This window comes from Dromiciops gliroides, chromosome 6 (genome assembly GCF_019393635.1).
Source record: "Dromiciops gliroides isolate mDroGli1 chromosome 6, mDroGli1.pri, whole genome shotgun sequence".
Classification (NCBI taxonomy): Eukaryota; Metazoa; Chordata; class Mammalia; order Microbiotheria; family Microbiotheriidae; genus Dromiciops; species Dromiciops gliroides.
The window spans coordinates 9,701,527-9,727,793 of record NC_057866.1 but is presented as its reverse complement, the minus strand read 5'-3'; the positions used below and the strand labels follow the sequence as shown (position 1 = coordinate 9,727,793).

The 26,267-nt window shown below is 55.4% G+C and overlaps 1 protein-coding gene across 1 annotated transcript; it reads left to right on the top strand.

The window, feature by feature from the left end:
* Positions 1–3,019: 3,019 nt before the first annotated feature.
* On the top strand, positions 3,020–25,260 carry POLA2 (DNA polymerase alpha 2, accessory subunit). Its single transcript, XM_043969663.1, has 18 exons — positions 3,020–3,216; positions 4,099–4,223; positions 6,556–6,650; positions 6,766–6,823; positions 8,736–8,845; positions 14,022–14,215; positions 14,853–14,941; positions 15,312–15,467; positions 15,721–15,783; positions 16,371–16,413; positions 17,323–17,447; positions 17,886–17,924; positions 18,289–18,362; positions 21,299–21,407; positions 22,571–22,677; positions 23,520–23,579; positions 24,036–24,162; positions 24,870–25,260. Exons 1-18 carry the CDS (start codon positions 3,120–3,122, stop codon positions 25,017–25,019), a joined length of 1,821 nt encoding a protein of 606 aa, XP_043825598.1. The 5' UTR covers positions 3,020–3,119; the 3' UTR covers positions 25,020–25,260.
* The last annotated feature ends 1,007 nt before the right edge of the window (positions 25,261–26,267 follow it).

Below are 26,267 nucleotides of genomic sequence, written 5' to 3'. Positions count from 1 at the left end.
AATTGGAGGTGAAATTGGTGAAATCTGAGACTCCCAGGGTCACCCAGATATGATGAGTCAGAGACTAGACATAAATTCAGTTCACCCTAACTCTGAGGCCATCTCTCCATCTACACACCACATCATACTGACATGTATACGTAAAATAAGGCTGTCTACAACAAATCCAAGGTGATTTCTGGGAGGTGAACAGCTATAGGTGTGCAGGAGGTGACATTATGTATCCTCCCCTCCTCATCTCCCTCAGCCCACACATCCAGTCAATTGCCAGCTCCTACCATTTCTATCTATGTCTTCAATCTGCTGCCCTCGCAGCTCTTGCCTAGATTATTGCAACAGCGTGAGAATTAGGGTTAGACATGGAACTGGGGGGTCTCCCTTCCTCAATACTATCTCAATTCTAGACCCTCTGTGGCCAAATAAATTTCCTTAAGCATGGATCTGATCCTAGGAGTCCCCGATTTCACCAATGTCAGTAACATTAATGAAATCATAGGTCTGATTCCCCTTCAAAAAATGTGCATATACATATGTGGACTTGTCTCCTCATTGAAAATGCAGGCTCAGGGGCAGCTAGGTGGCACAGTGGATAAAGCACCGGCCCTGGATTCAGGAGGACCTGAGTTCAAATCCAGCCTCAGACACTTGACACTTACTAGCTGTGTGACCCTGGGCAAGTCACTTAACCCCCATTGCCCCACCAAAAAAAAAAAAGAGAAAAAAAAAGAAAATGCAGGCTCCTTGAGATCAGGGACTGGTTCATTGATATCCCTAGTACAGTCCCTGGCACATAGTAGGTGCTTAATAGATTCCTTTTTGTTTTGTTTTAAAGACCTTGTGCAGAGTGGAAATGCAGGATCTACTCAGGGCTTGGTCCATCTCAGATAGGTTCAGGAATTTTGACCTGGTCCTCCCCACACCCCACCAATGACAGGGGCAGGCTTACCCTATGAATGCCAAACTTAGGGCAGGCCCCCACTTGGCTTAATCAAAAGATGCACCAGCCTTGGCCTCCCAAAAGTCTTGCTGATTGGTTGAATAAAAGTGGAAGGCTGGTCAACCTTCACCCTATTTAACGGTGTTCAGCACCCTGGGCACACAAAAGGAGAAGATCCAGCCCTGGGACTTGCAGAAGGAATCTCAATCTAACTAAAGAATAAAATGGGCACCCCCATTTCAGACGGGCACCCCCATTTCAGACGGGGGCATTTAACTTGTCTCTAGGCCAGAGGACAGATCAGCCTAGACCAGGAGTGGCAACAGCCTCAGGCAACATAGAAAGGCTGCCACCTTCTGGCCACCAGGAAGAAAGGCCAGGGCCAGGAATAGGCTGGACTTGGGTACCCAGACAGAAGAGCATAAAAATGCGAGAACTCAGCATGAACTGTCCCCTAAAAATGAACAAAGTTCCCCAGTTCTCTGAGGGACACAACACATTCCAAGCAGGTGGACTTGGTTTATAGTTTATGCTTAAAACTGCCTATACATATATGCACATGTGTATATGTATGCGCATATATACACATATATAAATCATATGTATGCACATATATACACATATATAAATCATATGTATGCACATATATACACATATATAAATCATAACCTGCATTAGAATTTAAGCTCTTTTAGAGTCAGGGACTCCCCCTTTTGTGAAAGGTAGCTAAGTGTTAGCAGGGGGGAAAGGGCTGGACCTGGAGGCAGGAAGCCCTGAGTTCAAATCCTGCCTCTGATCAGACCTAATTCTGACTTATCTAACCCCTGGTTGTATCAGCTGCTGTTATCTTTCACAGTCCTCGGGTCTATTTGTGGTAAAGTTGCTTTTGGTGGGGGCAGCTAGGCGGCACAGTGGATAAAGCACCGGCCCTGGATTCAGGACTCCCTGAGTTCAAATCCGGCCTCAGACACTTGACACTTAACTAGCTGTGTGACCCTGGGCAAGTCACTTAACCCTCATTGCCCTGCAAAAAAGAGAGAGAGAGAGAGAGAGAGAGAGAGAGAGAGAGAGAGAGAGAGAGAGAGAGAGAGAGAGAGAGAATGGATTGAAGTGGGGTTAAAGCCACTGCCGTAGGCCAGGTGAGAGGGGTAATGACTGCCTGAGCCAAAGTAGTGTAGCCTCCCGAGTGAGGAGAAGTGGTCAGATGTGTAGCTATTGGCGTGAAGGATAACGAGCAGCTGGGATGACTCTGAGCTTGGGAATCTAGGAGACCGTACCTATTTCTATAGGCAGGTTCAGGAGAGGAAAGGTTTTGCCCGTGGGGTAGTAGAGATCCCCACTACTGGGGGCTCAGAGAATCGTAAGATGGAAGGTAAGGGGACCTCAGGGTCCATCTACTCCAATCCACTGATTTTACAGAGTAGAAAACTGAGGCTCAGAGAAACTCAAGTGGACCAGTGCTTATTAAGTTCCTACTATGCATCAGGTATTGGCTAATTGCTGTGAATAACAAAGAAAGGCAGAAGACAGTCCTGCCCTTAGGGAGCTTACAGTCTAAAGCGGGAGCCAAACCACAAGCAAACAGGAGCTAGGCAGGATATACTGGAGATCAGCTAGCACTGAGAATCAAGTTAGAAGACCCCTGGTCCTTTAAATGATTAGGAGGGGGGCAGGAGAGGGGAGGAGGGAAAGGACACTTTTGGGTTTTTTTTGTTTGTTTGTTTTGGGTTTTTTTCTTTTTTCTTTTCTTTTTTTTTTTTTTGGCGGGGCAATAAGGGTTAAGTGACTTGCCCAGGGTCACACAGCTAGTAAGTGTCGAGTGTATTGCGGTCGAATTTGAACTCAGGTCCCCCTGAATCCAGGGCCGGTGCTCTAACCACAGCACCACCTAGCTGCCTCGAACAGACACTTTCGACTCCACCTCCTGCCCCCACCCCGCCTCCTGCCATGCGGATGCGCATTCTCCTTCCCGCCCGCATCCAGCGCGCGTGCGCCAGGCGGACTCAGGGCCGGAGGTGGAGCGGGCTGAGTGGGCGGTGCGCACGCGCGCCGGGGCGGGGGGGGAGGAAGGGGGTGGACGAAGCCTCTCGGAGCAGGGCGCCTGCGCGCGGAGGAGTTTGGCGGGTTTTTGGTTTTGTTGGGTTTTTTCTTTCTCAGTCCGATTCGGTTCCGGGAGGACGGGATGGGGCCCGGGGGCTCCGGCTCCGTGTCGGCCGAGCGCCTGGCCTCCGAGCTGCAGATGTTCGGTCTGGACTGCGAGGAGGCGGCCTACGAGAAGCGTGAGTGCGGGGGGCGGGACCCCTCCGGACCCCACGCACAGGCACCCCCCCCCGCCCCGGTTTCCCCTTGCCGAGCCTTTGGCCGGCCCCTCTCCCGGGGTGCCCTCCCTACCCCAGGCGCCGCCGGCTCCTGGGGAAGCCTTCTCTGACCCCTCCCCCACCCCAAGTACTTGGCTGGAGGGGCTGGGGGAGTGTGCCCCTGTCTCCTCCGTTAGAGGAAGCATTTATTAAGTGCTTACTGTATGTAAAGTGGGGGGGGAGGGTAGAGGTATTGCCAGGAATGGAAGGGGGGGCTGGTACACAGGAGGCACACACTAAATCCCCCCCTCCAGGTGCCATGGCTGGGGGAGGGGGTGCTTTTATCCACACTTTCCACCCTAGTTGGGGAGCCCAGATAAATACAGGCACGCCTACATCCATGCGCATCCATGCACAGTGTTAACTAGAGGCAGCACCCTCAGCACAGCCCATGGACCCAGAGTCTGCCGGCCTGTGCGGGCTGGGCCGGGCACTGCCCTCCCCCCCCATCCTCAGCCTCTCCCATTGTTGCAGCCTCCTCGTCTGTTGCTCTCTGCTGCGTCAGTTGCTCCAGCTCTTCGTGGGCTTCTCTGTGTCCCTCACAAGTTCTCAGCCCAGGGAACATCTCACTCCGTCGGGCTGGCCCCGGGTGTTGCTCAGCCCTGTGTTTCACAGAACCTCCTTCGGGAGTTCTGGGAACTTAAAGGGCTTCACCCCTGCTGTGGGGTGTTCTGTGGCCAAACCCACTAGGACCCACAGGGAGGGGGAGGCACGTGCTGGAAGGTCTGATCTTTAGGACCTGCAGAGGACCCAGGGAGGTGACCTGTGGGGAGAGGCGGCTGCTGACCTGTCTCTGTCCCGCAGTGGTGGAGCTGTGCCCGCTGTACAGGCAGACGGAGGATGAGCTGGTGGCCGAGCTGGTCGCCTTTAGCAGCAACACCGGCAAAGTCTTCCTAACCTTGGAGAACCTCAGCTCCTTTGAAAATGAGGTAAGCGGCAGCTGGGTGGCACAGTGGATAGAGCACCGGCCCTGGATTCGGGAGGATCTGAGTTCAAATCCAGCTTCAGACACAACACTTACTAGCTGTGTGACCCTGGGCAAGTCACTTAACCCCAATTGCCTCACCAAAAAAAAAAGGGAAATGAGGTAAGAGTGTGTGGAAGATGCAGGTTTGTGTGTCTGGGGCCACCTCCCGCCTCCAGTGTTCTGCACATGGTAGCTGAAACCTCACACACAAGGGGTGTGACCTGAGTCCTGCCAGCTTGAGGAGTTGGGAGGACTGAGCTCCAGCCCAGCCTCAAGCACTCATTCGCCATGTGACCCTGGGCAAGTCACTTAACCCTGTCTCTTCAACTATAAAATGAGGGTGAGGATAATAGTACCCGCCTCCCTGTGTTGCTCTGGGGATCAAATGAGAGAATATTGGAGCAGCATTTTACAAACCTTCAAGTGCCCTCTAAATGCCAGCTCCCTCCCCCACATTCCCACTGCAGGATCTCCTTCTAGGCATCTGATCTCCCACCCCCTCTCCTTTCTCGTCCTGAGCCACCCAAGTTTACTCTCCCCTCCATCCCCCCACTTCACACCTGGCTGAGAAAATTCCCCTCTGGTCCTTGTCTCGCAGTCCTTGACTGTAGTCCGGCTGGTCCCTCTCGTAGTCCGTGGTATCTGCCAGGGCCACAGAGCCTGTCCTTGTGCCCTGTACCTGGGGCATCTCAGTCCTTCAGGTGACACTCACCAAGCCTTGCTCTGGGTCAGGTATTAGTAGGGGCTTTTTCCTTCTGAGAGTCTGGGAGCTGGTCAAAGGCAGAGGCTTAGCCTCCTGCATCCCTGCCTCGCATAGAAAAGCTCCTGAGATCATTGGGCCAGACTGCTTTATTTTTGTTTGGTTTGGGGGGGGGGGGTTTGGTTTTTTTAGTGAGGCATTTGGGGTTAAGTGACTTGCCCAGGATCACACAGCTAGTATGTGAACTCAGGTACTCCTGACTCCGAGGCCGGTACTCTATCCACTGCGCCACCTAGCTGCCCCCAGACTGCTTTAAAAAGAAGTCTCCAACACCACCCACCTTGGCCTAGGCAGCCGGCGACATCCCCTCTCATCTTGTTGCAAGTTCTCAGCCAACTCCCCTGCTGTTTCCTGCTTCCTCTGGCCTCTTTACTAGAACTGATCCATACCCACACCTGCTCTCCTGCCTCTTCAGGGCCTCCCCTCAGGAGTCCCCTGTCTCTGTCCCTTGTCACTCTCTCCCTCTCTGCTGCCTCCAGATAATCCCTGGCTTCCCTGGTCTCCAGGCCTCTCTCTGACTTTGCCCTCCCGTCTCCATCCCTTTCACTGCTGAGCTTATGAGAAGATGCTTCTCCTTCCCGACCTCCCTTCTGTTCAGCCCCTGCAGTGTGGCCTCTGTTGCATCTCGAGTGAGACCTCTGAGGAGAGAAGCTGGGACTTGGTCATTTCTTGGTTCACCCCTGGCCTCTGCTGCCCCCTCCGGTCCCCAGGGACCTCTCAGACGGCCAGTGCCCCAGTTGTCTGCACTGTTGACTCCCCTTCCTATGGGCTCCTCTCTTCACTTCTGAGCCCTCCTGCTTCTCTCTGCTGACTCCTCATCTTCCTGGGCCTTGGGCCGTGCTGTCCCTTGTGTCTCGGCCTCTCCTGTCACTAGCCCCTCTCCCACGGCCACCTTTGTGTCCCACCCCGCCAGCTTGCAGCTTGCCTGGCCCCGATCTCATCCTTAACTGCCAATAGGACGGCTCTTTCTGGAAAAGGTACCACCAGTCCCTCAGACTGAGCCACTCCAGACTATACTGAATGATGTGTCACTCCTTTTGAAGGCATCATTTCTGTCCACACCATCGCCTCATCTCCCACGTTTGAAGACTTGGGTTCTTGCTGGCACGTCTGTTCCCTCTCTCCTCGGTGGGCTCCCAAATCCCGTGGATTCCACCCTCGGAGCATCTCTTACATTCATTCCCACACCTGGGGACGAGTACAGTCACTCCCAGACAGGTCTTTGGCCTCTCTCCCCCACCTCCAACTCCATCACAATCTAGAGAAACGCCATTCTTCCTACCGAGACTGATATGTAGGCCCCCTACAGCCCCCTCCCCACAGCATTTCCAACCTTGTCTCATGATTCCTCTCCAGGCAATACACCCAAACTCATGTTGTCTCTGTCCGTGTCTTGTCCTGTTCTTGAACTGTAAGCCTGACAAGGGCAGGCACTGTGTCTTCTCTTCCCTGGCACCTAATATCTGTTTATTGAGCAGGAGCTAGAACCTGGGGCTTTGTCAATGCCACATTACTGCCTTCCTTTCTTCCCCAGTTTCTAACCAAAAGAATAGCCAAAGCCCGGCACAGTGCCACCAAGAAGGACAACAGCCACCCGGGCACCTGGGACATTGTCTCCATTCAAGAGCTGTATCCTTTTCTGGCAAGGACAAGGGCACCATCAGCGTGCCCCAAGCCCTGGCCTCTCAGAGCTCGGGCTGGGGGCTCATGTCCACGCCTTGTTTTCCATAACTCCAATGCTCAGGATTGAAGTGGAAGCCAAAGAAGAAACCCTCCTGAACTCTTACACAACGCCATCCAAGGTGAGCGAACACTCTGGGAAGCGTGGCGTTCCACACGGCTTCAGTCAGTTATGTCTAGGTGCGGGAAGTCAGTGTGTTACACTCGGCAGTCGTTACACATGCTAGGCGCGGTTTGTTCTTGTGCCCCCTCAGCTCAAGGTGGAGTCACCCCCCATATCACCAAAGAAGGCGGAAGATTTTCATTGGAAAGGGTTTGGGTTTAGTGTTTAATCACTTAGATTTGTGTAATTTAAAACTGTCTGGTCACCATGTGAGGTTGTACCTCTATCCACCAGTGAATAAGCATTTATTAAGTGCCCGGTGTATACCAGGCACTGGGCTAAGCTCTAGGGATACAGTGAAAGGCAGAGAACATCTCCAGTCTAAGGGGAGAGAGAATGCCAGGCAAGCTCTCGCCGGGAGAGGGTGAAGAGCATTGATTGGGGGGTGGGGCGAGAAGGGCTTCTCGCAGAAGGCAGAGCTACTGCCGTGGCTTGTTTTAGGCCCAGTCTTGAACTCAAAAATGTTTAAGGAGCATCTGTGCCTGAGGAGCCAGACCCCCATCAAGCCCCCAGGGGGCGCCCAAGTGCAGCCTCTGGCTCTGGCTCTGGCTCTGGCTCCTGCTCCAGCTCAAGGCAGGATTTTTTATTTTTAATATTGTTCCTCCTTTGCAGCTGAGTCCTTCCCCGGCCTCCCCGAGGAAAGCAAAGCTCTTGTCTGGGGTCTCACAAACTAGGTTAGAGACAGTGGATTCCCAGCCTTCCAGACCCTGCGGTTTTTCCTGCTGGGACTTGGATTAAAACTCCTGAATTCTCCAGCGAGAACATGACCTAGAGTATGGGCCGGACAGGCCCAAGCCAGAGCTCAGACACGTTATCAGGCTGGACTCGCTCCTTTTTTTATTTGAAAAAGATCAAGTCAATAAAGTGCAAAGAATGGGGCAGCTAGGTGGCACAGTGGATAGAGCACCGGCCCTGGAATCAGGAGTACCTGAGTTCAAATCCGGCCTCAGACACTTAACACTTACTAGCTGCGTGACCCTGGGCAAGTCACTTAATCCCAATTGCCTCACTTTAAAAAAAAAAAAAAAGGCAAACAAATAAAGTGCAAAGAATGAGCGATGACTTGGCCCTAGCCCATCTCAGGAAGGATATCGTCCGTCAGGTCACAGTAGCTTGTGTTATCATCTAAAGAATAGGAGAGGGCGGCTTCCTGGCCCCCCAGGAATCACCGGGGAAAGCGTTTCTGCCTGGTACCTTTGGAGACTTCCAGGGTTTGTGACTTTATCAGGGTGGATACCCTGCAGGAAGGCAGATTTCAGTCCCCCAAGGCCTATAGATGGGCTTTCCGGACTTGCCATGGCCAAAATGAATCCCCCCGGAAGCTAGCCTGCTGTTGGACCTCTACCAATTTAACTAAACTGACCTTCATTCAGCAAACGCACACTCCATCCCTGTCCCATATTTCACAGCATGGCAGCTTAGTAAGACTAGGTCAGGGCTGGGGGCAGCTAGGTGGCACAGTGGATAAAGCACCGGCCCTGGATTCAGGAGGACCTGAGTTCAAATCCAGCCTCAGACACTTGACACTTACTAGCTGTGTGACCCTGGGCAAGTCACTTAACCCTCATTGCGTACCACCACCACCACCCCCCAAAAAAAAAGACCAGGTCAGGGCTGCCAGGTCTCCTTGCCATGGTCAGCCATCAGAATGGGGCTTCTTGTGAAATCCTAAGTGGTTTGTGCTTTGGCCTGTCTGCCTTGGAAATGGGGGCCTAGATTCTCATTTTAGACAGGTTTCTCTGGGGTGGCCAGTGCATTCCCATCCCCCGCTTGTCTGTGGCCTCTCCCTTTCATTCCTTCTCGAGACTCCGCACTTGTTCAACAACTCGGACTTCATGTTGCCTGGCCCTGATGTGCCGCTCTCCTTCCAGGGTTCTCAGAAACGCAGCGTCAGCACCCCTGAGACTCCCCAGTCCAAACGGAATGTGGTGGCAGCCCGCAGCCCCCATCTGCTTTTTTCCCCCTCCAGCTTCTCACCAAGGTACGGGGCCAGGGTCGGTTCTTTGGAGGCGGGGACCATCTTAGTTACCCCAAGGACAGGGGCGGTTGTGCAGAAGGCCAGCACGCTGGGCTGGTGCCTGCCCTGCTCACCCTGCATCCACTTGGCTCTTCCTTTATGGAAAATTACTGTGTCTTGGAGTCATTGAGGAAATTTGACTTCTGCCCAGTTTTCAAGGGCTCACTTCCTAGATAAGGAACAGCTGATAGCTAGTGGCCTGTCAGCTGGTTCAAATGGGCTTTCACCGGCTTCTCTTGTTGGGCGTTTTCTGAAATGGTCAAAGGATTAGGAATTGTTGTTTTGCTGTTTTTAAAAGAATCCAATCTGCACCTATAATGTTACATAACCTACTTCTTGTTCCTCACTCAAGTTACACAGAGCTGGGACATTTCCTGGCAGCCCTAGGCTGGCTTAGGAGACCCTCCCCCTCACTCACCAAGGCAACACGCATGTCCACTCCAGAGAGGCCGGGGGCCTTAGCTTTGTTTCTGGGGGTCCTGGAGATCCACCAAGTACCATTTCCTATGTGGGCTCCATTTCTTTTCCCCCCACCCCCAGCTCCCTGAGGTCAGTGCCCAGGGGAGCAGAAGGACAGTACAGGGTGGGAGGGGTCATCCCTGCATTGACCAGTAAAGCGCTAAGTACAGCAGACACTTGGCAGAGCTGGGGGGGGGGGTGGACTTTTTGGTGCTTTAAATTCCAAATATATTCTTTCCCCTCGTCTATTCAGAGGGGAAAGGGAGGGGGGAAGAAGGAAGGAGAAGCAGGGCAGCAAGACTGACCAGCACGTCAGCCAAGGGAGCATAGCACGGGCCTCTACGACAGGAGGGAGCCGAGCTTTCTCCCCTCCTCCCTGGCCACGTGCTCGGCCCCATTATTAAGATCCAGCAGCGTCCAGCTCCGTCTTGGTCTCGGTCTTCCCATTCCTGTTGCTGAAATCGTCCTGTAGGGGTTATTTTCCTAGTCCAGCCTCCTCTGTCTACGCAGACACCGGCTTGGCTTCTCCTGGTCCTTCTTGGTCCTCATTTCTTTTTTTTTTTCTTTTTTTTTGTAGGGCAATGGGGGTTAAGTGACTTGCCCAGGGTCACACAGCTTGTAAGTGTCAAATGTCTGAGGCCGGATTTGAACTCAAATACTCCTGAATCCAGGGCCGGTGCTCTATCCACTGCGCCACCTAGCTGCCCCCGGTCCTCATTGCTTAAGTCACGGTGGTGCTCCTGGACATTGATACACCACAGTTTGTTTCCCATCCCCCACTCGCTGGGCATCTGCTTTGTTTCCATCTTTCCCATCCCCAGGGTGCTCTTTTCCTTGGCCATGTTTGGGCCTTTCTTCCTGCCTTTGGCCTCCTTGGGGTGGGGGCCAGAAGTTTAAAGTAAAACTGAGTCGAGAACCCTGGTGGTTCAGAATGGATGGGATCCAGACTCTCCCGTTCCTCCAGAGGGGTGGTCATTAAATTTGAGAGGCTGGGGGGGATGGGGGAGAGGCTGAGGAGACTCCCTCACTACCTTTGGGAGGACTCCCTGCCCTCGTAAATGAGCAAGCACCTCAGAACTCTGTGGGGTCTCCTAGAAACTGCAGGTGTGGGTGCCGGCCCCCCTACCGGAGCCAGGCAGAACAAGGCAGGGGGGAGGGGGGAGCTTTAAAGTTGACCTGAGGGGGCAGCTAGGTGGCACAGTGGATAAAGCACCAGCCCTGGGATCGGGAGGACCTGGGTTCAAATCCTGCCTCTGACACTTGACACTTACTAGCTGTGTGAACCTGGACAAGTCACTTAACCCTCATAACCCCACAGAAAACCCAAACCAAACCAAATAAAGTTGACCTGAGTATGGGCCTTCGTTGTGTGCCAGGGGCCCCTTTCAGATGGCTCACAGGAAGGGCGGGGCAGGGTGAGAAGCAAGGAGACTTGGGCTGAGTAAGCCGATGTCAGAAACAGGGCCTTGGGGGCGGCTAGGTGGCGCAGTGGATAAAGCACCGGCCCTGGATTCAGGAGTTCCTGAGTTCAAATCCAGTCTCAGACACTTGATACTTACTGGCTGTGTGACCCTGGGCAAGTCACTTAACCCCCATTGCCCCACAAAAAAAAAATTAAAAATATTTCTAAAAAAAAAAAAAAGAAAGAAACAGGGCCTTGTATGTTCTGAAAATGATTCCTAAATTACTTAGGAGCAGAGAGAAATTCCAATCTCCTGCTTTAGGTAGCCTTGGCTTGTGACTGAGAAGTGAGGGCCTCTGACCTGCCCGTCCCTGGCCGAGCATCCTGAACCCTGCCCTGGCCCAGCCACTTGCTGCCTGTGTGGCCCCTGCCAGCCACCTCACCAGCCTTCGAGGCTTCTCACAGCTCTGCGTCCTGGAGGGAGCCAGGCCCTTGTAACCTTGGCTCATGGGAAGGCTTCTGTGCATCAGGTGGCTCACCTCCCATTCCTGGGACAGTCAGTCAGCAAGCATTGATTAAGCACCTGCCCTGTTCCAGGCACTGCTAAGCACAGAGGATACAAAGCAAAGTACAAAACCAGTCCCTTCGCTCAGGGAGCTTCTGGTCTAGCTGAGGGACAACATGCCCATGAACATATACAAAGAAGGCTGTAAAACAGAGGGACAAAGTCTGCCCTGGAACTAAGAGGGCTTGGGGAAGGCTTCCCATGAAAGGGATGTTTGAGTTGGGGTTTGAAGCCAGGTAGGTGAGAGAGCCAGACCTGGGGGACAGCCAGAGAGGATGCTGGGGGAACAGCCAGGATGTGTTGGGGAGTGAGGTGTGAGAACGCAGGAGGGGCAGGACAAACCAGGCATTTTGTATTTGCTCCCGGGGGGCTGATTACATAATGGGTGCATGAGAGTTGTCAAAGATACAGTGCTCATTCCTGTTCAGGATAGACATGGCCAGAGAATGGTATGACATCACTGCTGTGATGGTGACGGCACATAGACGTGATGTGGCAGGCCTAGAGTGTTCTTCCATTAAAAGTAAGAGACCACGGGGCAGCTAGGTGGCGCAGTGGATAGAGCACCGGCCCTGGATTCAGGAGTACCTGAGTTCAAATCCGGCCTCAGACACTTAATACTTACTAGCTGTGTGACCCTGGGCAAGTCACTTAACCCCAATTGCCTCACTAAAAAAAAAAAAAAAAAAGTTTAAAAAAAAAAAAAAAGTAAGAGACCACCTTGTTGAGGCATGACCCCATGGACCATCACATGCCAATACAGTAGGGGGTTTTCTTGGCAGAGATACTGGACTGCTTTGCCATGTCCTCCAGCTCATTTTACAGATGGGGAAACTGAGGTAGATAGGGTAAAGCGACTTGACACGGGTCACCCAGCTCTGAAGTGTCTGAGGTCGGATTTGAATTCAGGTCTTCCTGACTCCAGGCCTGGTGAACCAGCGGCCTGATTACCTACTAGCCATGAATAATTCAGTGTTCCTCTAGCACCCCTGGGCGGAGGGGTCTCCTCTCCATTGCACACACATTTAGGCTCAGAAATGGAAAATAAAATGGGATTTCAAGCGTGGGTTTTGAGTAATTTCAAGCTTTGCTTTGTTTTGTTTTTCTTTGCCTGAGCATTGTAAGTATGATGCTGGGCTTGGCTCTGAAGAGAAAGCTCAGGTGGTGTGTGAGAGTCAAGGGCTGGCTGTGTGTCTGCCAATAGGCTCTGCCCCAGGTTGGGCCCAAACTGAATATTGGGGCGGGTTCTCCAAGTGCGCATAGAGCGCGGGCCTTCTCTGATGAGGACGTGCCGTGCTGGACTTGCTGTTGGTTGGTTTTCATGGACTCTTTGCCCTCTTAAATTCTTTGTCTCACACATTGCGGACTCGAGCGGGCATAAAGGCCTAGGGCCTGGGCCGGGGAAGGTGCCACCGGCCTGCGCATTCCTCCCTGCTCCAGCTACTTCTGGGCAGTCCTGTTCAGCCGGAGAGTGTAGGGAGAGAAGGGAAGGGCCACCAGATCACCCCAGACAAGGTTCAGTGAAAAGGCCTGTGAGGATCTAGAACAGACTTCAGGCCCCGCAATAAGCATCTTCTAGACGGAGGGATCGAGAGGAAACCTCCTTGTGAGGAACACCAGGAGGGAGAGCCCAGACCTGGGCTTCATGAAAGGAAAAGCTGCCTAACAATTCCTAGAGGAGGGGAGCCCCACGACTGGGGTGGGCTCCTCAGGAGGAGGCAGCGGGCGCAGGAGCCAAGGGCCCACTTGTCAGGCCGGTGGCAGAAAGAAGGAAACTGAGGCCCAGAGAGACATGACTTGCCCCATGTCACTCAGCCAGGCAGGGGCTTGAATCTAGGTCTCCTAGAGTTCAGGTGACGCATTCTCCCTGACCCTGCAGCTGCCACAGTGTGAGGAGGGCCTGGGGTCCCCAGGGTCCCCTCCTGCTGCAGCCCTCCCTCATCCCCATTGTTGGGAGTGGCCCCAGGCCCCTCTCTGGCAAAGGCGGCCTCCAGGGCTGGGTGACTCCACTCTGGCCATCCTGGGGCAGAAGGTTGGGGATGTACCTGGCTTGGAGAGGTCAGACCAGGCCTGAGTGTCTAGGCTGGCCCAGAGGTGAAGAGAGGCGGGACTGGACTGGCTGTTAAACATTTGAGTTGGTCAGGTGTGGGATAGGGGGCCAGTAACAAAGCAGTGCTGGGGGTCCGTGTGCTCCCCCTGATCCCAAAGCCACTATCCTCAGTGGCCTGTGGGACACGGCCTTGGCAGGTGGTGCGGCCCTGCTTCAGCATTGTTGCCAGGGCCAGCACCTGCTCCAGCTTAGGGAGGGGAGGGGTGGCATCCTGATGGTGAGCTTGACCAACCTCCTTTGGGGGTGGGGGCACGTGGCCCAAGTGCCAGCTCAGCTGTGCAGCCCTGTGCTGCTCTGCAGGCAGCTGGCCTTCCCGGAGGGCACCCTGGAGTTCTAGGGGGTGCTTGGGGTCTTGCTAAACCACTGGGGAACAGTGTAACCCTAGATACGCTCATTTACCCAAACCCCTCCCAGTATTTTCTGGACTACCTGGGGTCCCTTTTGTAAGAGTCCTCAGACAGGCCCATCTGTCAGCACCCTCAGCCCCTGGACATGTGGCTGGGGCCGCAGTCCCGGTGCCAACGGGACCTGGCAGACCCTGTCCCCATAGGCTACGTGGCCAACGTGGCGCCCAGCGGAGGCCCTCTGTTTTGTTCCTGCCCAGTGCCACGCCCTCTCAGAAGTACAGCTCCAGAAGCAGCCGCGGAGAGGTGGTGACCTCCTTTGGCTCCACACAGGGAATGTCGTGGTCCGGGAAAGGAGGCGGCGGCGGCCTCAGGGTGAAGGTCATGGACGGTGCCAGAGGCGTCACCGGCACCTACAAATCCATGTTCCAGAAGCTCACAGACGTCCGAGAAGGTGCTTCCCACCCCCACCCCCACAGATATCCCCATGACAGCCCCGCACGTGGAAAGGTCTGGCCACCAGACCTTTGGCCACATGGGGCTGAGCGAGATCTTGGGCCTGACTCATGGTTGTAGTCTTCATGTTCAGGGCCTCAGGACCACAGGCAACAGCTGAGTTAGTCCTGCCCCTGACCACTCCATAGACGCCCCTTTGAGGAGTCAAAGGTCACCGTTTGGGATGGATCAGAAGGCCCTGGGCTCGGGGCTGCTGCCCAGGAGCAAACCCCTTCCCCTCGGTTTTCATCTCAGGACATGGGGGCCCTGTTGGGAGTCCTCCCTTCACCTGGTGCTTCTTGGTGTCAGGAGAGGCAGTCGCTTTGTTTTGGAGGCTCGGGGAGGGGGCGGGCTGCTCTCTAGTGCCAAGGGTAGAGGCTGGAGGGAAGCACAGAAGCAGGCATGGAGCTAGAAGTCGGGTCACGGGGGCTGGGGGTGGAGCTGTCCACCCGGCGGGCCTGTTGGAAGCTGTTCAGGCCCCTAGAGCCGCCCACATGGGCAGCGCCCAGCCGACCACCCGTGTGCTCCACACCTTGGGGGTGGGGGGGGCCTTTTCCTCCTGTGGACCCTCAGGCCTTTGATCCTCTCGGCTTCAGTTCTGACCTGCAAGATTGAAGAGCTGGGCTGTGAACTGAAAGAGGTTTACAAGATTGAGGCCTTCAGTTCGGTCTCCGTGCCGGCCCAGGTGAGCTGAGCCCCGCCCCTCTCCACATTGGCCTGACCTGAACCTCGAGTCTGAGTGGCTAGACACTACTGGGGGCAGGGGGCTGAGGGCCAGCTGCAGCCCCACTCCTAAGTGGGGTCCTCCCATCGCTTTCCTTTCATGTACCACTTGTATGAACTGAACCTGCTCCCCCGGGGTGCCGTGGCCATCTAGATTTCCCAGGGACCGTTGGCATCGCTAAGCCTCAGGTTCACTTGGGTCAGGGCCATGTGGAGAGCTACGGTCCTGTTCGTTCGTTCCCCTGAACAGCTCTGGGAGCTGGGGGGGGGGGCGGGGCGGGGGGGGTCCCACCTCAGGCTGCCATCTTCCTGTTACCTCTTTTCTTCCCTAGGAACCAGTCACTTTGCTGGGACAGATTGGCTGTGACAGCAATGGGAAGTTGAACTCGAAATCAGTGATTCTGGAAGGAGACCGGGAGCACTCCCTAGGGATGCAGATCCCAGTGGATCTCTCGGAGCTCAAGGAATATTCGCTCTTTCCTGGCCAGGTGAGGCTCCATCATCATCCTTCGGGGACACGGGGCTCAGAGCAGCCTCCTGGCTCTTGGCCCTAGTGGGATGGAGGGAGGCCTCCTCTCAGGAGCTCCCCAGGTGTGAGAGCCAGACAGCGCCAGAGTCAGCTAGTCAGGGGCTGCTCTGCTGGGCATGGGGAGGGCCTAGGGAATAAGCCCCTGAACACATTTGGAGCTTCCTTCAGAGAAGCCTCCTGAGGGGCTGGGGGTTCTGCTCTGTGTGTTTCAGGTGGTCGTTATGGAGGGAACCAACACGACAGGAAAGAGGTTCATTGCCACCAAACTCTACGAGGTGAGACCGAGCTCTGTCCCAGGGTGGCTCCTCCTGGGGGTCGCGCCCCCTTCCTAGGCCTCACAGACAGGAGGGAAATAAGCTGCTGACCACGTGGCCAGAGACGGCCTCCACAGGGGGCTTTTCACTTGCTTCTGAGGCACAGGAGGCCAACCTATGACCTTTGGCTTTAGTGACCCTCAGGGGCCGGACACCCCACACGCAGTCACGGGCAGCACGCGTTAAGCGCTTTGAACGCTTCCAAAGGACAGCCATGGTCCCAGCTTCCTTTCCTTGCCGCCGTCTCTGCACCTTAGCAAGGTGGCAAGAACCAGTCATTAGCCTCTGAAATGATTGAGTGGGGGGCAGCTAGGTGGCGCAGTGGATAAAGCGCTGGCCTTTGATTCAGGAGGACCTGAGTTCAAATCCAGCCTCAGACACTTGACACTTACTAGCTGTGTGACCCTGGGCAAGTCACTTAACCCCAATTGCCTCACCCAAAAAAAAAAAAAGATTGAGGGAGAGGGCTTTGCCACCTCCCCCCAGCCCAAGATTCCTTGCTCCAAATGCAGCAAACACCCTTAATTGAACTTGTTCTTGTTTTTAAGGGCGTGCCTCTTCCCTTCCACCAGCCCACAGAAGAGGATGGAGGTGAGTTTGGGTTTAAAAATAGAATTCCTGGGGGCAGCTAGGTGGCACAGTGGATAGAGCACTGGCCCTGGAGTCAGGAGTACCTGAGTTCAAATCCGACCTCAGACCCTTGACACTTACTAGCTGTGTGACCCTGGGCAAGTCACTTAACCCCCTTTGCCCCACAAAAAAAATAGAATTCCTTTTGGGGAAAGCCGGCAGGGCCACCCTGTAGCTACAGGCCAAGGGTCCTCAAGCGTGGATTCTCCATCATAGAGCGAACATCAGTAACAATGGTGGAGGGAGCTGGGGCTGGTCACATGTGGTTGGGACACTCATGGTTGGGGCCACAGGAGGGGCAGGTGCATGGCCCAGTGCTGATGTATTTGGAACTGGCCAAAGAATTCCTAAGCAGAGGCAGGGTTTGCATGAGGATGTTCTCCCACCACTCTCCCATTGTGGGCTCAGCCCCGCCAGTCCAGGGAAGCCCCTGACCCACAAGAAATGCCAGACCACTGGGGAGCTGCAATCTGCAATGGGGGGTGAAGTCTCATGTCCTGGAAGTGCTGAAGCCCAGATGAGAAACAGGAGGGGAAATAACGTTTGTCGTGAGCATAGAACTGAAGCCCCCCTCCCTACAAGCAAACAGACCCTTGGGGATGGCCACTACCTTCAAGTTCTGGTGCTCGTGTTTAGTGAGCAATGCAGGAAATGATTCCCAGCGGGAGTCAAGGGGCAGGGGCAGTGCAGGGCCCAACAGAGGAGACAGGTCGTCCCTTTAGAGGCATGAAGGGGTGCTGCCTAGCAAGAACCTGGGGGGCAGCTCCCAGCAGAGCTCTGTTACTCCTTTCCCTGAAGCCCCCGGACCCCCCACAGTGCTCATAGCATCAGTCATGTCCACAGCCTCTTGAGTCCTGCTGTCCTTCCCAGATTCAGATCAGCGGATGGTCCTGGTCGCCTGTGGGCCTTACACCACGTCTGACAGCGTCACCTACGACCCCATGATCGACCTGATCAGTGTCATTGCCAGAGACCAGCCGGACGTCTGCATTCTGGTACAAGGCCCCTGGGTAGCTGTGGTGGCCTGAGAGCTGGAGCTATGCCCTCGGGGACTGGCGGCCTGCCTGGCTCCCCCAGCCTGAGATGCTTGGAGCTTGGCTCTCGCCTTGGTTTCCTCTGGCTCTGCCCTGTTCAGGGAGGTGGACGTGTCTCCATCTGCCTTGGGCCGACTCGTCCAGTAGGGAATTGGTTCCTTTCCTCCCTCCTAGGCAGCATGTGGGGGGGTGGGGCTAGCCCCCTCCAACCACGCCCACAAGCATGGCAGCCCTTCTACCTGCGGCTGAGCCGAAAACAGGATTCTGGGGAGGCCTCCCTGTGCCAGGCAGGCTCTGGAGAAGCGTTCCAGTTTGGGGGACCCTCCTTTGTCCCCCACTGTTTGGCTGGTCTTCCCATCAGCCTGCCCTGTTGACACCTCTGTTTCTCTTTCTCTGCAGTTGGGACCTTTCCTTGATGCTAAGCATGAACAGATTGAGGTAAGAGAAGCCACCTGGGAAAACCCTCAGGCCCTCCCAGCAGGCTAGGAGAAGGCTGACCGCCTCTGAAACGTCTACTCCTGCTTGAGAATATACCCGGCCCAGAGGGTCCAAAGGGCCCCTCCCTCCTGGCCAGGACCCTAGCAGAGCATGCTAATGAGGTGTCTCTGGGGCACATCACGTGCCCAGCAGGGCCTTGATGCCAGCACTGAGGAAAGGCTTCCCACCCCACTGACCTGGGCACAGAGCCCTTCAAAGGGCTCTTCCCAGGGACCAGCTTGGTTTTCAGGATGGTGGCTTTGGGGCCCCTGTGGGCAGCACTTGCTGTCCCGCCACCTTCAGCCCATCCCTCCCCTTCTTACAGAACTGTCAGCTGACCACCTCGTTTGAAGAAGTGTTCAGACGTTGTTTGCGGACAATTATCGAAGGGACCAGAAGGTGAGGTTTTGAGTGTGCCAGCTAGCAGGGTCCATAGAAACTTCCACCTTCCCAGATTCCCCACCCCCACTTCATCACCCAACACTGTGTGGGGTATTGATGGTCAGCAGTGAGTGGGAGCTGGTGTCCCCTCCTGCTGTCTCCCTCCTAGGGGCCCACCATGGGAATCTTTCTGGGGTGAATCCTGGAGAAACATTGGAGGGCTTCTCTGGCCTAGAGCCTCAGTCAGGAGCAGGCCACCCATCCACGTTCTCCGGGTCCTGCCCCGACTCCCCTCTCCTCCCTCTCGCTGTTGCTGTGGCAAACGGGGGTGGCAGCTAGAAGCCGCTAACAGTAACAGTAACAAGTTAGAGCAGAGTTTTTGAGCTATTCTCGTAAAGCAGCCTCTAAAAGGGTCATATCAGATACGAAAGAGAGGCCGCATCTAATTTGGGGACTAGAAAGTCATTCAGGAAGCAGACGTCCTCGGCCCCAGGCCTGCCTCCCTCGGGGTGGGGGGGGGGCGCTCACTCTTGTCTGAGAGCAGAGGATGAGCCTAGAAAAAACAAGTCCCTGTCACCAAGGTTTTCTCCAAAGGAGAGGCGTGGCCTTTGCCCCTTAGCCGAGAACTGATCCCTGGATGTGATTAGTAATTGGAGCACTTCCTAACCAGGGAGGTGGAGCCAGGCCTGACCTCAGGCTCCTAGGCAGGCCTTCAGCTCTCCCTCCCAGGGGCCGGCTGGCCCCAGGGGCCGGAGCGCCAGTAAGATCACGCACTGGCTAAGTGAGCCCCCTCAGCGGCTGGGGCAGGTGCTCTTCCTGGCTGCCCTTGGGCCTTCCCAGGGCTCCAGCAGGGCCCGGAGGGTGGGGAGATGCCCGCATGGGAGGGGTTGGTTCTGGTTTTGGCCTCCCACCACTGTGTGGTACCGAGAGTAACAACAAAGAACAGACCCGACATTGTTCCCAAAGGGCCGTACAGGGCACCACCAGGCACTTTCATCTGCTGCTAGTGACTGTTGGGGGGGGGGGGCACCTCCCAAATTTTCCAGACTCCTCAGTGGTGGGATGTCTCTCCCTCCCCTTCCCTTTAGAGAAGTGTCAGGCCCAGCTGAGGTGTGTCCTTGGCCCTGAGCCCGGCAGTCAGTGAGGCCTGGACCCAGGAGGCTCCTGCTGCCCTTGTGGCTCCGGCCAGGGACCGAGTACCCTTGTTCCCATGCTGGGGACTTGAGGAAGAGCCTGTGGGAACCCTCCCACCACGATGTGTGAAGTTGTGAAATCCCGGAACATAGTTGGAATTGTCCTCCCAGTCCCTCCCCCTGCAGCTGGCTCAGAGCCACAAGCAGCCAGGCTGTTTTCTCCTAACAAACACTCTCTGAACGCCTCCAGGGAAGCTGGGCAGCACACACGGCCCCGGGGCCACCTCGTGGACTGGGGCCCCCGTGGGGCCTACCTCCTGGCAGCTCCCACAGAAGCCAGCTGCATAGACCCCTTTGTGAGCGTCACTCTTCAGGATGGGGACAGCTACGACTGATGGGAAAGTCATTCAGGCCCCAGAGCAGTGGTCCAGAGCCCCACCACCCATCAGCCTTGCTGGGCAGCCAGCTTCCCGGGGCCAAAACTTTCCAAATGTCCAATTTCCTCAGGATGAGCTTTCTGGTTCTCCAGTCCATGGTGTTTGTGGAGCATCTGCCGTGGACACGACCTCATCCCTGAGGACCCAGGGACAGGACAATGAGCTGTGGGTGGACATGCCTCCAGTATGGCCCTAACGTGGCCATCTCTACCACAGGTGGCTCATGGAAGCCACAGGAACAGGGTCCCATGTCCTCTGTCTCCTCCCGCAAAGGCACACGACTGAACTCTGAGGGCTTGGCTTTTGCTTTTTGCTGTAGCTCTAACGAGACTGAGCGCTGCTGGTAGCAGCGTGGCTCATTTTCTGTAGGTGGTCTGCAGAGCAGTGCTGGTGGCGGGGGGGGGGGGGGGGGGGGGGGGGGGGGGGGGGGCGCAGGGGGGGGGCGGCTCCACACATAATTAAGTGAAAATGGAGCTTGGTTCTTTCTCCGTCCAGACTCCCTGGAGTGTGCATCTTTATCACCTTGTGGTTGTGACACAATGTTTGCATTAGCAGTATTAGGACCTGTGGCCCAGTGTGAGTCAGCCTGATTTTTCCCAGGAAACAGTGTGAGGTGCCCGCCCCATGCCACTTTACTAGACAAATGGTGAGTCAGGTCCCAAGTGTAGTAAGAACTTGCAGGTTCCTGGCTCTACCACCAGTGAGGCCTCTTTTCCTATGATCTTCCATGGCAGATGGTAAAAATCATCCCTGAGCCTTCCCAGGCAGGGCACTGCCACCAAGGGTCAGGTTTTAGGTGATGAGTCCCCGTGAGAGTCTTGGAACCATCAGATCACAAAACCAAAAGGGTCCTTCAAATAACCTGGAGCCATGAGCCCCAGGGAACTTTCACAACTGACTCAGAGCCAGCCCCAAGCCTGAGCGATCCAGGAGCCCTGCAGACGAGGCCCCAGCAGTTAGGAGGTGGCCCAGTGGTAGGGTCCTTGACCTGCCAGCTCCATGTGGTGTCACTGCAGACTCCACAAACACCAGTGGACGTGAACATTTCCCTAACCAAAGAAGAGGAGGGTAGGATCACCTTTAGATCATGTGTGCGTGTGTGGCTCCTTGTTGGCATCACTGTTCATGTGCACACATGTCCCTTTACAATCTGCCCCCAAAACCCTTCCCTTTTAACCAATGCAGCCTGGTAAAGCAGACTTGCAGGGCTGGCATCTACAAATGTCTGTCTCCCAGTGATTCCCAATCATTCCTCCCTCAGTCCCCCAGGAAAATAGGCCTCCCTGAAAACTTCCCCTGGGAGGTTGGGGCACTGCCTCCTCCCCTCCTGTTCAGCAGCTTCCTGTCATGACTCAGCTGTACCTCTCTGTTCTCTGATGCATAGTTCAGGCACCCACCTTGTGTTCATCCCATCCCTGCGAGATGTGCACCATCAGCCCGTGTACCCCCAGCCACCTTTCAGCTTCCCGGACCTTCCCAAAGAGGACAAACAGGTACTGGTTAACCCCCGCAAGGCAGAGGTAAATCTAAGAAGAAATGGACAGTCTCACCTTTGGGCTTAGAAAATGAAACTTCTGGGGCAGCTAGGTGGCGCAGTGAATAAAGCACTGTCCCTGGATTCAGGAGGACCTGAGTTCAAGTTTGACCTCAGATACTTGACACTTACTAGCTGTGTGACCCTGGGCAAGTCACTTAACCCCCATTGCCCTGCGCAAAAAGAAAAAAAAAGAAAATGAAACTTCTGGATCTGAGATGGGGAGGCTCAGCAGTGAGAAGTATCTGGGGTTTGAGTGGCCTGCCAGTCAGAAGCACGGTGGGCTGAGTTAGGCCAGCCCAGCTTCCAGGGACAAAGGGCACGCTGCGCTGCCCTGGTCAGCCTCCTTCCCTCCTGAGCGTGTGACCTTGAGTGCCTGCCTCCAGTGGAGGGGCAGTTAAAGAGGGCTCTATCAGAAGACACAACCAGGACCGGGGGTGTGAGACACAAAGTGCTTGGGAAAGACTTGAGGCTTCATGTGAAGATGACAAATGGGGCTGTTGAGCGGGGATGTTATGGACAGGGAAGTTCTCGTTCAGGCTTGGGGTCCCTGAAATTCAGTGCTGCTCCATCGGCACATAGGAGATCTGCTTCTCACACGTCTCTTTGGTATCTTGGTAGTGTTCCCAGTGTGCTGGGCAGGTGTGTGTGTGTGTGTGTGTATGAATGTGTATCTATTTGTGTGTGTGTCTGCATGTGTGTATGTGTGTCATACATGGATCTTTTTGTGTATATCTGTATGTGTATTTGCACTTGTGGGTATCTCCATTGTGTGTCTGTGTGGGCATCCACATTGTGTGTATCTGTATTTGCACATGTGTGTATCTGTGTGTGTGTGGGTATCCATATTGTGTGTATCTGTATTTGCACATGTGTGTATCTGTGTGTGTGTGGGTATCCATATTGTGTGTATCTGTATTTGCACATGTATGTATCTGTGTGAGTGTCTCTTAGCACACAAGGCCTCCTGACCTTGCTGTCAGGGATTTTGCCTTTCCTTCCTTGCTGACACACCCAGCTCAGTGGGAGGGCCTTAAAGAGCCCGCCTTTTGTGGGGACAGGGGCCGCTATAGCTTCGATGTCTAAGGAAAGCACCTTTATTTCCATTCTTTCTCCCTTCAGCGGGTACACTTTATGTCTGACCCCTGCACCCTCTCCATAAATGGAGTGATTCTGGGCTTGACCTCAACGGACCTGCTGTTTCACATGGGAGCAGAAGAAATCAGTAGGTGAGAGAGCTGGGGAGCTCATGGCCCAGCAGGCAAAGACGTGGATTCTGGGCCCGCCCCCTCCCCAGGGCCCCTCACAGGGCTAGCGATGGCCTAGGGTGTTGTCTGATATCAGAGGGTGGGCCTTCTTCACAGCCACATTCCCCAGAGGCCCTTGGCAGGTGGCCACCGGCACTCTTGACATTGTCCAGGTGGCAAGGTCATGTTTGTTGCCTTGTTTATTTCCCTTGGCCGGCTCAGTGGCCTATGTCCCTGGCATTCAGACTACTCCTGTCCTCTTTGCCTTCTCACTTCACCGGGCAGGGGTCCCCAATCAGTTTTCTGACTCTCCCACCCATCCCATCTTGAGTTGGAACCTAGACGGGTTGATTTATTTCCACAAAAGTCTCCGGGCCTCTCTGAATATTGTAAGGGGGGAAGCTCCATGGTCTGGGGCTTCCTCCTCTGACTGGAATGGCATGCAGCTCTGGGAGGGGACCAGATCACGTTCAGCCAAGTATTTGAGTTTGGACTTGGAAGCTCAGCCTTCCTAGCACATCATCTGGGGGAAGGAATGTTGGCTGCAGGCGTGGGCTAAGTCAGATGGGCGTGTGCTCATCGGCCGGGTCACCAGGGGATCATAAAGCCTGGCTTGCACAATGTTGTTTCGGGGTCTTCTTCGTGACCGCCCTTGAGTTGGTCCTCAGGTCCGCAGGGAGGGGCCCCTTCACCCGATGAAGACAAGCCGGGTTCTTTTCCCATGTTCGTGAGGGGCGTCCTGCCACCTGGGTCTGTCACAAACCATGACTGGCCCCATGCCAGGTGCCCAGACTGACATGTGTCTCTGGCCCTTCCTTCTCCAGCTCGTCCAGCACCTCGGACAGATTTAGCCGGATCCTCAAACACATCCTGACCCAGAGGAGGTGAGGCCAATCCCTGCCCACTATACCTGAGATCAGGTGCCAGGTTGGAACATGGGCCCTCAGTGGGCCTGGATTCAGGAGCTTTGGCCAGGCTATCGCTGTGACTGATGGCCCCCTGAAGGGGTGGTGGCCTGCAGTGTGGCCATGGACGGGGCAGGAGCCAGCAAGCGATGTTGGCACTGGTGAGAAGAGCCAGGATAGGAGAGCACTGGGTTTGTACCGGAACAGAACATCATGTGGTATTTGTCTTTATGTTGTCCAGCATCTCCCAGTCACATTTAACCTGGATCCAATCCCAGCTCTAGCCCAACTCTCTGTGCCTCAGTTTCCCCAGCTGTACACTGAGGAGGCTGTGCCGATGTCCCTCGTGTGAGCCTCGGCTCTGGCCAGGCCAGCCGGAGAAGGGCTCAACCTCCCCCATGTCGATGTGAACTTGTTCGCTCTGTGTCTCTGCAGCTACTACCCCCTGTACCCCCCCTTCGATGAGATGAGCATCGACTATGAGCATTTCTATTCCTATGCCCAGCTTCCTGTCACACCGGATGTCTTCATTATTCCGTCAGACCTGAGATACTTTGTCAAGGTCCGTTTGAAGTCGCCGTGTCTGACACAGTCCCAAGGGGAAGGAGATGTCGGGGCAGTTACCGGGCCATTGGGGGGCACATGGGCGGGGGCCAGCTGCTTTTCCCCCAGCCACCTGGCTGTGTTCCCGCTGACCTCCTGGTGGGGAGGCGGCAGGAGAGGAGGCCTCTCTGGAAGCTGAGCTGCCAAAGTCAGCCGGATTTGCGCCTCCCATCTTCCCTACCAGCCCAGTGAGGACCTGGCTCACCGTCTGGTTCTCTGGCTTGTTTGACCTTGGCAAGTCACACACTACTTGGGCCTGTTTCCTCATCTGTAAAATGGGGGATGAGAAGGCCTTGAAGGTCTCTTGCAGCTCTATACTCCCTGTGGAGTGGACCCAAGATGGCTGGGCCCCTTCCCAGGGTGGTTGTGGGGAGGGTGATGTTTGTGAAGCACTTAGCACCCGTGCTGGGCACATGGCAGGCTGTTAGTCACTGTTAGAGGTCGCCCCAAAGGCGGCTGCCCAGGAAGGCCTTCCTCTGAGCAGGCCTTAAATCCTGGGCCTCAGAGTCAGCAGACCCTGGATTCGAGATCTGCCTCTGCCCTGACTTCCTGACCCTAAGCCTGTCTGCAGCCAGAGGATTTCCTCTCACGGGTGACACCACAGGCCACTTGCACCCACCCCCAGCCCCTGAAGCCCTCCCGACCCATGTTCTCCTTTCTTTCCAGGACATCTTAGGTTGTGTCTGCATGAACCCGGGCCGCCTCGCCAAGGGGCAGGTAGGGGGCACCTTTGGGCGTCTGTACATCAGCAGGCCGGCTGCCGACGACAGTGGGAGGAAGGGTCCGTGCACGGCGGCCCAGGTGGTCAAGATCTGATTCCCCCTCCCTTTGGGACCCCGGCCCCTGGGCACTGCTAGTGGACAATGGGGGCTCTGGCCAGGGAGACCTTGGCAGTGCCTTTGGCCCAAGTGGGCCCCTCCCTACAGGAGGAAGCAGCCTCCCCTCTCTTAATAGGTACATGTGCACACCCAGCCCTATGTTTGGGGAAGGAACAGGGCAGGGATATTTTCTACATGAAACAAAAATAAACATTTGTAAAAATTCAATCTCTTTACAATCCTGCTTGTGGATGTGATCATTTTGTTCCTGTCTTGGGCTGTCCCTTTTTCTCTCTGAAGAGCATGCTTCCCACACATCCTGTACACAGAGAACAAGAGCATCAGTGGGGCTTGGTCTTTACCCCTCCCCAGTTGACCCTACTTCCAATCCCCTAGGCCCAAGCTGCAGACGAGGGGCTGTTAGAGTGACCGGCCGGCCCGCTTCCCCCCAGCCCCTCCTGTATGTGAGCCGGGAGCGGCGGCCCCACCCCTCTCCATCTGGAGGGGAGGAGACCCCACCATGCGGATTCCCTGGGGATGCCACTTTGCCAAGACACGGAGCAGCCTGTGGCTGGGGGCTCTGGGAGGAGAGTGAACCTTTGCAGCAGCCCCAGCTCAGCCAGCTGCTTATGCCCACGTGGTCTGACCCCAGGCCCACAGGACTGGCCCCTTCTACAGGAGGGAGCTGCTGGCAGGGATGGGTGAAAGGGAGTCATCCTATTGGACGTTGGATCAGGTGGCGGCCCTCCTAACTGCGGGGGTTCCCTCTGGCCCTGATAGCTGCTAAGACCAGAAAGACAGGGCCCTCAGCTAATGAGCACCGGGGCAGCAGAGCCCAGCTGGGGTGGCCTCCCAGACACTGAGAAGGAGGGTTGTGACCTTTGGGCCCCTCTTCCAGAACCGCCAGTGTTTGCTGGAGCCAGAAGCAGGCCCCCTCCCTATCTCAGGGGTGAAGATTAACCAGCGGGCCCCTGGTTAAGATCAGCCAAGACACCAGACCTGCGTGTCCTCTCTGGCCTTATCTCCCACTGCCCACCTACCACCACTGGGAGCAAGCACCTCGTGGGCCCAGATGCCAGGCGGGCATTTAGGCACTGGGGGCAGAGGGCAGTCCATCCCATCCCCCCAACTTCCCTGGCAGAGGCCTAGGAAGAGCTAGACTGAGGGGGGGCCTTCAGGATGCCCCTTCCATTTCTCCTCTCCCCCTCCCCCACCCCCAAGATGGCATCCTGGAAGCTTCTGCTAA